Here is a 13,806-nt window from a genome sequence, read left to right as displayed (position 1 = left end):
TGAAGGGAGGAGTTTAAAATATTTGTTAATATGAAATCAGTTTTAATTTTGGGGGAAAAATAACGATTTAGCTTTCTTGCAAAATAAAATAAACAGGTAACAACATTTGTTCTTCAGCAGCAGGATTTTTTTTTCTTTTTTTTTTTTTAACAAACATGACAACATGTGAATGCAAACAGAAATAAATACAAACGCGATGGAAATGCCGTCATGCCATAAATAAATTTCATCTGTGCGTGCAGTTGAAATGATTTAAATTAAGATGTCACTTCGAGTTCACGTTTCAGAAAATGGGACGTGGCAAACTGGAAAATCAAGTCAAATGTTGTCAAGCTCCGTCTTCCAGGCAGTGACATAAATTTAGCTCTCGATGCATCGTTCCTTTGGTTTTTTTGGGGGGAAATACTGGTCACAGGCTCTGCTGGCCTTCCTGCACATCCTTCAAAGATACTTTGCGTCCTTTTATGCAAAGTAGCCGTTTATTAGTTGGTTTTTATGTGTTTGTTTGGTTTTAAGCTCTGATCAATCATGACAGTTTCAGTTGGTGTTAGAGTGTGTTCACAGATCCATATACGCTACACCCCATCTGCTGTGATTGTTGTTGTCTTTTAAGTAGGAGATTCTTGACCTCCGTTTGAACCTAACGTGGCTATGATCAGGCTTCGAGATAACATTTAACAGTGGAAGAAAACAACAAGTTCAGTCCAAAGGTGGCCGGCCTCCCAAAGGTCGACAGGGCAACAAACAACGTGAACTGAGCACGTAGAACAATCACACATGCTTCTTGGAATTCTTCTGAATGATTTCGTTAGGAACATGCATCGTGTTTCATTGTCATTTCGCTGGCAATTATAGCTCGGCTTTGAATGCAAAGCAAAAGTGAGATAATGAACATTAATTCAGCTTCCAGGCTTTAAAAAAGAAACACACACACACACACACACACACACACACACACACACACACACACGGAAATCAATTTTAAGCAAATTTAATGCTTTAATGGTTTATTACACTTGTCAGAGAATTCAGCTGAACGAATGGGAGAAAATAGATTTCGTGAATACGTGACAAATCTAAATTCAATATTTAATCTGTAAGGAAATGTTTCAAATCATAATAAATCTTTCAAATAATGTAAAGAGTTAGAAATCTCTAGAAGTGTATAAAAAGATGGTTAAAACAGTTTTGAAAAAAAAAGAAGAAAAAAAACAGAAAGAAAGTGTGTGCAACTCGGAATAAGAATTCCAGTGCATAATGGAAATTGGAACACACACACACACCTCGCGTCACAACGTCAATTCCATTCAACACCACTCTTGATTGTTTTGTTGGTGTTGTTGTTGTTTTTATCTCTTGATTAATACATTGACAAAACAACTGTAAATAAATAATCAAGGTTTGTTTCGTCGTTGTTTTTTTTGTTTTTGTTTGTTGTTGTTTGTTGTTTTTTAACACTGAATACATTGCTCTGCATTACTGTCAATCAAAACATTTCGTGACAACGGCAGTTATAAAAATGATCATTCCCAGATGAGTATTTTAGTTTGATTTTACTCAGGCGCACCTGATTTGTGTTGAACTGTTTAGAGAACCTGCTCCACCCGCCTTTAAACTATCTCCTTCCTTATTCGTTACAGAGGGTGTTCACTGAAAAAAAGAACTGTTAAGTTTCAGTTTCAGTAGCTCAAGGAGGCGTCACTGCGTTCGGAAAAATCCATATATGCTACACCACATCTGCCAAGCAGATGCCTGACCAGCAGCGTAACCCAACGCGCTTAGTCAGGCCTTGAGGGGAAAAAAGGTTAATAAATAATAGATAAATACATTTTTTTTTAAACTACTACTAATAGTAATAATATGTATAAGGCGCAAGAACTTGATGAAGTCAACTATAAGCGTACATAAATAAATAAATAAATAAATAATAATTGAAAAAAAAATGAAAAAAAAGTAATCTGCACACAGTTTACTAGACATCTTCAAATACTGTCCTCTCTATTCGCTTTGCTTTGTGTGTATGTAAGTCAGACTCTCTATTCGCTTTCAGAGTGTAATCAGATGCACCTGTACATCAGTATACTGAACATCTTCAAATTCTGTCCTCTCTGCTTGTTTTTCGTGAATGACAGACTGTGTCAGCTCTGTGACTTAATAATTATTGTGATGCATGAAACTTGTAATACCTGCAAGATAAACAAAAAAATAACTTTTTTTTTTCATAAACGATGCGAATTTCGCATGTACTTCACAAAACAAACTTTTTTTTCTTTCTTTTTTTTTTTTTTTTTTTAACTCAGGGAGAGGTTTTCTATTATTGACAGCAAGGAATGGAACATGCACAGACGATTCCAGCAGTGTGCCATGAAAAACCATCGTCTTGCACATGAAAATGATCATATTAAAAATATGTTGCTAGTAAAACTCTGCATGTTACGCGTTTGACGGTGATCGATGGAATGTGTGTGGGGGGGGGGGGGGGGGGGGGCCGGGGTTGTGTGTGTGTGTGTGTGTGTAGCCCCCCTCCCCTTCCCATGTTTGTATTGTATTTCTTTTTTATCACAACAGATTTCTCTGTGTGAAATTCGGGCTGCTCTCCCCAGGGAGAGCGCGTCGTTCGCTACAGTGCCACCCTTACTTTTTTGTATTTTTTCCTGCGTGCAGTTTTATTTGTTTTTCCTAGCGAAGTGGATTTTTCTACAGAAATTTGCCAGGAACAACCCTTTTGTTGCCATGGGTTCTTTTATGTGCGCTAAGTGCATGCTGCACATGGGACCTCGGTTTATCGTCTCATCCGAATGACTAGCGTCCAGGCCACCACTTAAGGTCTAGTGGAGGGGGGGTGGGAGAAATATCGGCGGCTGAGCCGCGATTCGAACCAGAGCGCTCCGATTCTCTCGCTTCCTAGGCGGACGCGTTACCTCTAGGCCATCACAACATAGAATACTATGTTTGTAAGTTGTTGTTTTTCTTTTCTCGTGTTTCGTTCATATTGTTCCCCCTCCCATTCCCATGAATGAATTTACGTAAAATTTCCATGTGTTACCAAATTGGGAAAAAAATTGAAAAAAATATTTTTAAAAAGATATATATTTGTATATATATATATATATATATATATATATATTTGTATATATGTAGAGAGATAGAGAGATATGTGTGTGTGTGGGAGTGGGGGGGTTCGGGGGGGTGGGGGGGGATCTTATACCAGGCCTCTGGTTTTGTACTGTACTTGTGCGAACTTATTTTCTTTTCATTTCATGCTTGTGTACGCATTTCAGACAGTTCAAAGAAACACCACAACCCCCCCCCCACCACACACACACACACACACACACACACACACACACACACCCTCCGCCTCCCCCCACCCCCGTCCCCACCTATCGTTATCCTCACTCTCCTCCACACCTCCTTACCGTTAAAATAATTTGTATGGACGATTACGCAGGAGCTGATAAGATGTATGTTCACATGTCAACACGGGCCTTTTAATGCATGCAGTGTTCACACAAATACTTTCCGCCTTTGTCCATTTTTCCTACGTTTTTCTGTTTGAGTTTAGTGTCAAAATTATGAAAGGGGTTTTCACTGTTCCCCAGCTCTGAACACATTAAGGAACCTGTCAATCAATAAATCATTAAATCATTCTCCTCCTCTTCCTTCTTTCCCTTACGTCTTTTCCTCTCTCTCTCTCTCTTTATCTCTCTCTCTCTCTCTCTCTTTCTCTCTCTCTCTCTCTCTCTCTCTCTCTCTCTCTCTCTCTCTCTCTCTCTCTCTCTCTTTCTTTCTTTCTCTGAGTGTGTGTGAGTGTGTGTGTGTGTTGTGTGTGTGTGTGTGTGTGTGTGTGTGTGTGTGTGTGTGTGTGTGTGTGTGTGTGTTGTGTGTGTGTGTGTGTGTGTGTGTGTGTGTTGTGTGTGTGTGTGTCACTGTCTGTCTTGCTTTCGCTCTCTCTCTCTCTCTCTTCTCTCTCTCTCTCTCTCTCTCCCTAATCTCTTCTTTCTTCTTCTCATTTTCATGCTTTTCTTTCTGTCTATTTTCGTTCATCCGTTTGATTTTTCTTTCCTTCGCTTCCTCCATTCTCCCTGTTCCACCCCCCCCCCCCCACCCCTTCCACACTCCCCTCCACCTCCATTCACACGCCCCCAGTTTCCATTTGTGACAAGGAATATGCCAATATTCCACCGATGATCTTCAGGGGATGTTGTGTTAACCTAACCCCCCAACCCACTCCCACCCCCACCCCCACCCCGACCCCCACCCCACGCCCAACCCCACCCGCACCCTCTCTCTCTCTCCACCCCAAAGCACATCATGGTGTTTTTTCAATCTCTTCTAGTTCTCTCCCCTTTCCTCCTCCCCCCCCCCCCCCCCTTCTCTCTCCGACTCCCTTCTCAACCTCCACCCCCAAACCCCTCATCCCCCTTTTTCTTTTCTTTTTCCATATCTTAGAGTAGGGGGTGGGTTGGGGGGTGGGGTGGGGTGGGGAGGGGAGTAACACAGGGTTAGAGAGTGACAAGGGGGGTGTGGGGGGGTGGAAGGGAGGGAGGAAGGAAAGGGAGGGGAGTGGAGGATGGGAGACTGGTATGGTGGTGGTGGTGGTGGTGGTGGTGGTGGCGCGAGCTCTTCAGCTGTCAATCAATAGAAGTGACACATCCCAAGGGGGGGATAAGCAAAAGGCTATCCGGCGGGCGGGCGGTAGAGGCTGGCGGTGTCAATCGAAGTGTCATCCATAGTGCTCGGGCGCCCTCCCCGACCCTTGTCAACACGGCATCTATCAGGGTGCCACGGGACAGCAAGGGACCGAGGGAAGGAGGGAGGCGGGGGTGGGTGGGTGGGGGGGTGGGGCGGGGAGAGGGAGGAGATGAGTGGAGGAAGAAAAAGAAAAGAAAAGAAAGTGTCAGGTTGACGATGATGATGATGATGATGTTCTCTAAATCGCAAAATTCTCCTTTTACTTTCCGAACTCGCACCGGTTTTTTTTTTTTCTTTCCTTCGCTAAACACACACACACACACACACACACACACACACACACACACACACACACACGTGATTACTTTTTCAGCTCGGTCATTTTATCTAGTCGGCCAGGGCTTAAATGAAAATGATAAATTAACGAACGAACGTTGAGTTCCTGGAATCCATTTCTCAAGCGCTGTGGTGATAATGACGATGATGTGCCTGGGGTACTTACCATAATGGAAGATTAGTGTCACAATTTTTGCAGTGAGTCCCACGAGCAAATAGAAATTCTGTCCAAATCAGTGGATTCCTCTCAATGTTTGTCAATGGTTGATTGCAAGATGTGACATAATCATGTTTTCGGAATTATGTACGAGAGCCAAGAAGACCATAGTTTTCTTCAATCTTCTGAGTTGGTCGGAACCATTTAGCTAAACAACAGCGTAGCGTTGATTCTATACTAATACCAACCTCTAACAGATACAATGCAATACTACTCATCTTTATTCACCCATTTGGAAATTTAATTATGCGTCTACGGGCTCGTCACTCACCCTACACAATACCTCAGCCCCTCAGCCAGGACCAACACACTCACAACATGATAAAGGTAGGAGAGAAGAAGATAAAAAAACTACATAAGAGGTGGAGCAGGTTGTGTTGCATTAGGTGCATACAACGTCATACGCTTGTTCTGTTCACCACGATTGTGGTGGAAGTCCCATCGACAACGTGAAGACGAAGTTACTGCGGAGATGTGAACTCAGCAGCCCAAATGCAGACGCCTACGATGCGGCCGCACAGTGTCATAGGCAGGCAATAGCAGATGATGATTCTCGTTTCCTCTCGTTTCGTTTGCGGGATTGGCGCACCTGGTCTACGTTCTGTAGACGCCCCTTCTCGGCTCAAACGTCAGAACTCCCTCGTATGGGTTGCGAAAACTTGCGCGCGCATCACACCTGGCAGCCGGACGCTTCCGCCATCATGGGGCTGTGGAAACAGATGCTGCCTGTGTGTTGTGTTCGAACAATTTGCAGCTGATCATTTTGTATAATTTGTATTTGTAGTATTTGTAGTTTCTTTTTATCACAACAGATTTCTCTGTGTGAAATTCGGGCTGCTCTCCCCAGGGAGAGCGCGTCGCTACTTAATGCGCCACCCTTTTTTTTGTATTTTTTCCTGCGTGCAGTTTTATTTGTTTTTCCTATCGAAGTGGATTTTTCTACAGAATCTTCCCAGGAACAACTCTTTTTTTGCCGTGGGTTCTTTTACGTGCGCTAAGTGCATGCTGCACACGGAACCTCGGTTTATCGTCCCATCCGAATGACTAGCGTCCAGACCACCACTCAAGGTCTAGAGGAGGGGGAGAAAATATCGGCGGCTGAGCGGTGATTCGAACCAGCGCGCTTTGATTCTCTCGCTTCCTAGGGGGACGCGTTACCTCTAGGCCATCACTCCACTAATGGCAGGGAAGACAAATTCTCGTCCAAACGACATTCGATATGTACCCAAAGCAGCAAGGGAACGGTACAATGCCAAAATTTGGGTCATTGGCGGCCAGCAGCCATGACGCTTAAGGTGGTTGCAGGGATTTCCCACTCAAGGATTGCAAGCTCTCAGGAAGTCCTTGTTCTGGTACTGCCGTTGACAAATAACTGTAGCGTGGACCACTGTCGCACTTCATTTGCAATGGTTCATGATGTAGTAAGCGTCGCCATACTGTTCGAAACGAGGACAACGTTCTCCATCATTCCCCAGAAGGACACACAGAGCCCTGTTAGGCTGGTAAAAACTGTGGTCACGTTTCAGCCTTTCGATAGTGTTGCTGTCTAGAAGTAGCCTTACTTGTCTTTTTTGTTTGAACAAGTATATTTTTTCTTATTTCTTTTTTTTCTCTCCTTTCTTTCTTTCTATCTTTCTGTCTTTCTTTCTTTAATCAAACATTTGTCTATTTGTTCCCTCTGATTTCTAATCTGTTTGAGAATGACAGCCCCCCCCCCCCACACACACACACACATACACACATGCACACGAACACATATATACCTAATGTGTGTGTGTGTGTGTGTGTGTGTGTGTGTGTGTGTGTGTGTGTGTGTGTGTGTGTGTGTGATATGTCTGTTATCATGCATTTATGTATAAAAGATGAACAACACAGGAAACAAACAACAACAACAAAGAAATCTGCAGCAGCGACAACAACAACAACAACAACGATAACTGATATGACGATGATGGACGAAGAAAGAAGGAACAGAAGAGGAAGGAAGGAGGGGCAGACAGACAGACAGACAGACAGGAGGAGCAAGACAAACACTGCAGCAGCCCTTCAGAGTGGCAGGTTATTTGTTATTACAAAATGATGCAGGCGGCACGGAACTCTCCTGTACTGCCATACACTCAACACCCAAACTCCGGCTTTCCTGCTAGCGTATCTCACAATCCCACTGTTTACAAAGCATGTCAACTTGGCATCTGTTGTTTGCCGTTGTTGAGTAATTCCGGTATTATCATTTTCGCTAAGGTCTTCGTTTTCTTTTCTTTTTTTCTTCTTCTTTTTGGGGCCTAAACATTAGCATTCCATCAAGCGTAACTGAAAGGATAGGGGGGGTTGGGGGGGGGGGGGGAGAAGGGGGAGGAGAAAGAGGGGGGAGGAGGATGGGGAGGGGGAGAAGGATCGGGGAAGGAGAAGGGTGGAGAGGGGTGAGGAGGGGGAGAGGGGTGAGGAGGGGGAGAAGGATGGGGAAGGAGAAGGGGGGAGAGGGGGGAGGAGGGGGAGAGGGGTGAGGAGGGGGAGAAGGATGGGGGAGGAGAAGGGGGGAGAGGGGGAGAAGGATCGGGGAAGGAGAAGGGTGGAGAGGGGTGAGGAGGGGGAGAGGGGTGAGGAGGGGGAGAGGGGTGAGGAGGGGGAGAAGGATGGGGGAGGAGAAGGGGGGAGAGGGGGGAGGAGGGGGAGAGGGGTGAGGAGGGGGAGAAGGATGGGGGAGGAGAAGGGGGGAGAGGGGTGAGGAGGGGGAGAAGGATGGGGGAGGAGAAGGGGGGAGAGGGGTGAGGAGGGGGGGAGAAGGATGGGGGAGAAGGGGAGGGTAAAGGATGGGGGGGAGGAGAAGGAGGAAGAGGGAGGCGGGTGAAAGAAGGATGGGGAGAGGGGTAGAAGGATGGGGTGGGGGTGCAGGGGGAGGGATAGGGGGTTGGGGGGGGGGATTGAGAGCGAGAGAAATCTGTGGGCGCTTCTGTCGGGGGAGGGTCGTGTGAGTGCAGCCCTCTTCAGATCTACGATCTTTCTTGTTCTGACCTGAGATGGGTTATGCGATAGAACGAGAGGGGTGGGGAGAGGGGGGGACGAGGAGGGGGATGGAGGCCAGGGGGACGGGGGTGGAGAAAGAGCTTCAGAAAGAGAAATGGGAATAATTATGTTTATGGCAAAAAGTAAGAGGAAGAAGAAGAGTGGTAGAGGGGGAGGAGTCGTTCAAAGACAGGGAACACGAATGGCAATGAACGTTGGTGTGAAACTGGAGTCAGAGAGAGAAATGAAGATATAGGAGAAGGAATGTTCATGGTAAGGAGGGGGTGAGGGGGGGTGGGGTGTGGTTGGGATGGGAAGGAGAGGGAGGGGGTGGGTGGGTTGGGGAAGGCTGTATCCAGCCGCTTTAGCACTGTGGTTTATTTTATTGTAGTACTTTCTTGTCGCGATAGATTTCTCGGTGTGACGGTTTGGGTTGCTCCCTCCCTCCCCTCTAAGGAGCTACGGTGAGTGCGTCGCTATAGTGCATGCAGCGCCACTTTTTTCTTGTTCTTGTTATTTTCTTCTTCTATCTGCGTGTTTTGTGTGTGTGTGTGTGTGTGTGTGTGTGTGTGTGTGTGTTATGTGTGTGTGTGTGTGTGTTTTGTGTGTGTGTGTGTGTGTGTTTTGTGTGTGTGTGTGTGTGTGTGTGTGTTGTGTGTGTGTGTTGTGTGTGTGTGTGTGTGTGTTGTGTGTGTGTTTCTTTGTTCTTTTATTTCCCTTATCATAGTGAAATTATTCTACAAAATTCTACCAGCAACAATTCTTTTTGTTGCCGTGGGTTCGTTTACGTGCGTAAAATAAACGCTGCACGCAAGGTTTCAGTGTATCACCCGTCACCTGAAAAGCTAACAACCCCAAAAACAAGTTCTAGTGAACACACACACACACACACACACACACACACACACACACACACACACACACACACACACATTTAGCGGCTTCAGATATCTTCACAGCAGGAAGAACAAACACACTTTCATTACAACATCCACTATTAACAAGAGAACAGGGGCGGGAGGGGGGAACGGACCTACCATCCCTTGGTGGCACAGGGCTTTCCTTGTATTATATATGGCAACCCGACTACGTCGTGCCAGACAGATAGCAGCTGGGCACGACATGCAGAAAGAACACTTATCACGGTGATGATGGGGGGCACAATGGGGCTATCTGTTTTGTGTACTTCGCCCACCTTCTCTGTCTCTTTTATTGTACTCCAGGTCGTTTTTCCAGTCTGTATATCTGTTATGCATGTGTGGGTGTATATGTGAATGTGTGTCTTCATGTTTGACATCTATTTGCTTATTTATCATCATTGTTATCTTATTTATTTATCTATTATTGTTTTGGTTTTTTTGTTTTGTTTTTATTATTATTATTATTATTATTACTACTACCTTTTTTTTCTTTTTTTTTAAAATAATTATTATTTATTTATTTATTTATTTATTTGTGTAAGCTTATCTATTATTTATTCACCTTCTTCTTTTTTTTTCTTCTTTTTTTACATTATGATTATTTATTTATTTATTTGTGTAAGCTTATCTATTATTTATTCACCTTTTTTTTTATTTCTTTTTTTTCCCTTCAAGGCCTGACTACGCGCGTTGGGTTACGCTGCTGGTCAGGCATCTGCTTGGCAGATGTGGTGTAGCGTATATGGATTTGTCCGAACGCAGTGACGCCTCCTTGAGCTACTGATACTGATACTGATACTTTCCAGTCTGGGAAGGATTTTGGCTTAACGCTCGGCTTATAATTATCAGAGATTTGCATAAACTTACAGCTTGGCCAACACCGAAGTGAGAGCTGTATGATCAATGGTTTCTGCACCTAACCGCAGTGGGCATTCATTTACAGCGTATACTGTGCTTTCATATCTGTGAAACTGCGTGTTTGGGGCATATCTGTTATGCATGTGTGGGTGTATGTGTGAATGTGTGTCTTCATGTTTTACATTTATTTGCTTATTTATCATCATTGTTGTCTTATTTATTTAATTATTTATTTATTATTATTATTATTATTATTATTATTATTATTATTATTATTATTTTATTATTTTCATTACTACTACCTTTTTTTATATCATAATTACTTATTTATTTATTTATGTAAGCTTATCTATATATTTTTTTTCTCAAGGCCTGACTAAGCGCGTTGGGTTACGCTGCTGGTCAGGCATCTGCTTGGCAGATGTGGTGTAGCGTATATGGATTTGTCCGAACGCAGTGACGCCTCCTTGAGCTACTGAAACTGAAACTGAAATTTACAGCGTAGTCTTTCGTGAACTGAGGACTGTGGGTGACGCTGAAACTAGGAGGCAAGATTGCACTGGCTCTTGGGGCTGCAGCCTTGGGGTCCAGTTGGCCTTTGGGGACCATCTCAACACTACTGACGACGGGCGCAATAGCCGAGTGGTTAAAGCGTTGGACTGTCAATCTGAGGGTCCCGGGTTCGAATCACGGTGACGGCGCCTGGTGGGTAAAGGGTGGAGATTTTTACCATCTCCCAGGTCAACATATGTGCAGACCTGCTAGTGCCTGAACCCCCTTCGTGTGTATATGCAAGCAGAAGATCAAATACGCACGTTAAAGATCCCGTAATCCATGTCAGCGTTCGGTGGGTTATGGAAACAAGAACATACCCAGCATGCACACCCCTGAAAACGGAGTATGGCTGCCTACATGGCGGGGTAAAGAACGGTCATACACGTAAAAGCCCACTCGTGTGCATACGAGTGAACGCAGAAGAAGAAGAACACTACTGACTGTCCTAAAACCCTCTTGGTCGAGAGGGTGGGGATGTACCAGATGTAAACATAATCATCTCAGTGGGATGTACCTTTGGTAAGGTACTCTCCACTATAATGCACTTCTAGCCTAGATAGTCCGGACAGCAGTTGCCTCCTCTGCTGTTCTGATGGTTGTAGTTGGACGCAATTATCATACAGCATACTTCTGCCTCACTGTATAATTATTAGCATATTTCTGACTATTGAATGCAGTCATACTTTTGTCGCTTTTATTGCATACTGGCATACTTCTGACTCTTGTACTGTGTACTAACATGCTTCTGTCTCATTTTGTTGTATTCACACACACACACACACACACACACACACACACACACACACACACACACACACACACACACACACAAACACACACACACACATACACACGCACACGCACACAGAGAGAGAGAGAGAGAGATGCAGCTTTAATCAGACTAAATCAGACATTTCACACACACACACACACACACACAGAGAGAGAGAGAGAGAGAGAGAGAGAGAGAGAGAGAGATGCGGCTTTAATCAGACTAAATCAGACATTTTCCTGCAGAACCAGGGAACTGACCTGAACAGTTCTGGCTGGATGTATGCCGGCTCCGCGTGATTGCTTATTTTTTGTTGAAGACATCAGAACCAGCCAACCAGCTATACTCTGATCCTGGACTCCAGCTGAAGACCGACAGACATCAAGAAATAATTTTGACCCCAGACCACGTTTTGGCCATCGACAGCATTACAAGAGGCACAGTGGCAGAGGTCCACTTCAGATCACCAGTGAAAAGGGTTTTTGTATTTGTATTTCTTTTTATCACAACAGATTTCTCTGTGTGAAATCTGGGCTGCTCTCCCCAGGGAGAGCGCGTCGCTACACTACAGCGCCACCCCCTTTTGGGGGGGTATTTTTTCCTGCGTGCAAGTTTTATTTGTTTTTCCTATCGAAGTGGATTTTTCTACACAATTTTGCCAGGAACAACCCTTTTGTTGCCGTTGGTTCTTTTACGTGCGCTAAGTGCATGCTGCACATGGGACCTCGGTTTATCGTCTCATCCGAATGACTAGCGTCCAGACCAACACTCAAGGTCTAGAGGAGGGGGAGAAAATATCGGCGGCTAAGCCGTGATTCGAACCAGCGCGCTCAGATTCTCTCGCTTCCTATGCGGACGCGTTACCTCTAGGCCATCACTGCACTTCGAGGCCCCGACGGTTTTGGCTTGGTGCAACACAACGTCCTTTGGAAAAGGCTCCTTGTAGCTATGATTTTCTTCAATCCCGCTATGAATTCACGATGGCAATTTTTGAAAGGCTATAGGGATAATTGTTCTCCTTTTTATTTTTATTTATTTTATTTTATTTTATTTTATTATTTTATTTTTTTTTTTTAGCATCAGCACGCGTAATCTCTCCGTGAGACTTACATCGCGGTTATTCAGAGTCCTTAACTATGCATTGTACACTTGCTAACATGAACTTAAAAAAAAATCTACTGCAACTACTACTACTACTACTAATAATAATAATAATAATGGTGATCAGTATCAGTATCAGTAGCTCAATGAGGCATCACTGCGTTCGGTCAAATCCGTATACCCTACGCCACATCTTAGTCAGGCCTTGAGAAAAAATAATAATAATAAAATAAAATAACAAAAATAAAAAATAGATAAATAAATAAATAAAATAAATAAATAAAAAATAATAGATAAATACATAAAAAAAACTACCAGTAATAATAATAATGGTGATGATGTGTGTGTGTGTGTGTCCGTCTGTGCCTCTGTGTGTGTGTGTGTGTCTGTGTGTCTGTGTGGGCGCGTCTGTGTGTGTATGTGTGCGTGCGTGCGCCTATCTGTGCATGTGTGTATGTGTGTGTGTGTGTGTGTGTGTGTGTGTGTGTTTGTTTTTTTCCCCCCACACACACAGAGTGCGGGTTCCTGTGCAAGTTCCTGGCGCTGGGCGTCACGGCGTCCATCTTCATCTCCGTGGGCAGCATCGTCATTGTCGTCTCCTGCCTCGTCGCCCTCGTCTGCTGCTGCCGCCGACAGCTGTGCCGCAAGCCGCTGGACGCCGCCAACCCCTCGCCCTCCCTCACCGCCACCACCACCACCACCACCACCACCACTAGCAGTAGCGGAGCCCCCAACAACCCTACTTCCGCTAACGCCGCCAACAACAACCCGTCCGGACTGTCCAACGGCGCCCCTCCCTCCGCCTACCATGGGGGGACCGAGGGTGAGTGACTCCAAGGGCGGACTTATTATAGACATTTAAAAAAAAAAGTCGTACAAAACTCCATCAAAGGAATTATGAAGTCTAAAAAAAAAATAATGATGATAATTTTATTTAATGTATAATAGATATGATATATTATATGTAATATAATATAATGATATGATATAAAACGCTCAACACAATAAACTGATGAAGCGGTACTAAGAATGTGAGTGCATGCTTGTCAGCGCACAATCTTGTAAACCAAAAAAAGTTGATAAATGCGAACGTTAAAACATTTATTCGCGGATATAATTATATTGATATACACCCCATATATATATATATATATATATATATATATATATATATATATATATATATATATATATATATAAAAATATATATGTATATGTATGTATATATATATATATATGTGTGTGTGTGTGTGTGCGCGCGCGCGCAGAGAACTTTAGAGTTTGTATTGTGTTGCCAGTGTGTTGGGGTAGGTCATCTGTACAGCTGTACGAGCGATCTTATAGCAGTT

The 13,806-nt window shown here is 44.1% G+C and overlaps 1 protein-coding gene across 1 annotated transcript in view; it reads left to right on the top strand.

Moving 5' to 3' along the window:
• Positions 1–13,806, top strand: part of LOC143286195 (uncharacterized) — a 331,775-nt gene that overhangs the window by 305,583 nt on the left and 12,386 nt on the right. The window contains exon 6 of the mRNA XM_076593832.1: positions 12,972–13,280. Within this exon, the coding sequence (XP_076449947.1) occupies positions 12,972–13,280 (309 nt within the window). The remainder of the gene's footprint in view (positions 1–12,971; positions 13,281–13,806) is intronic.

This window comes from Babylonia areolata, chromosome 9 (assembly GCF_041734735.1).
Source record: "Babylonia areolata isolate BAREFJ2019XMU chromosome 9, ASM4173473v1, whole genome shotgun sequence".
NCBI classification, from domain to species: Eukaryota; Metazoa; Mollusca; class Gastropoda; order Neogastropoda; family Buccinidae; genus Babylonia; species Babylonia areolata.
Note: the sequence above shows the minus strand (reverse complement) of the source record. Positions and strands in the feature narration are given on the sequence as shown.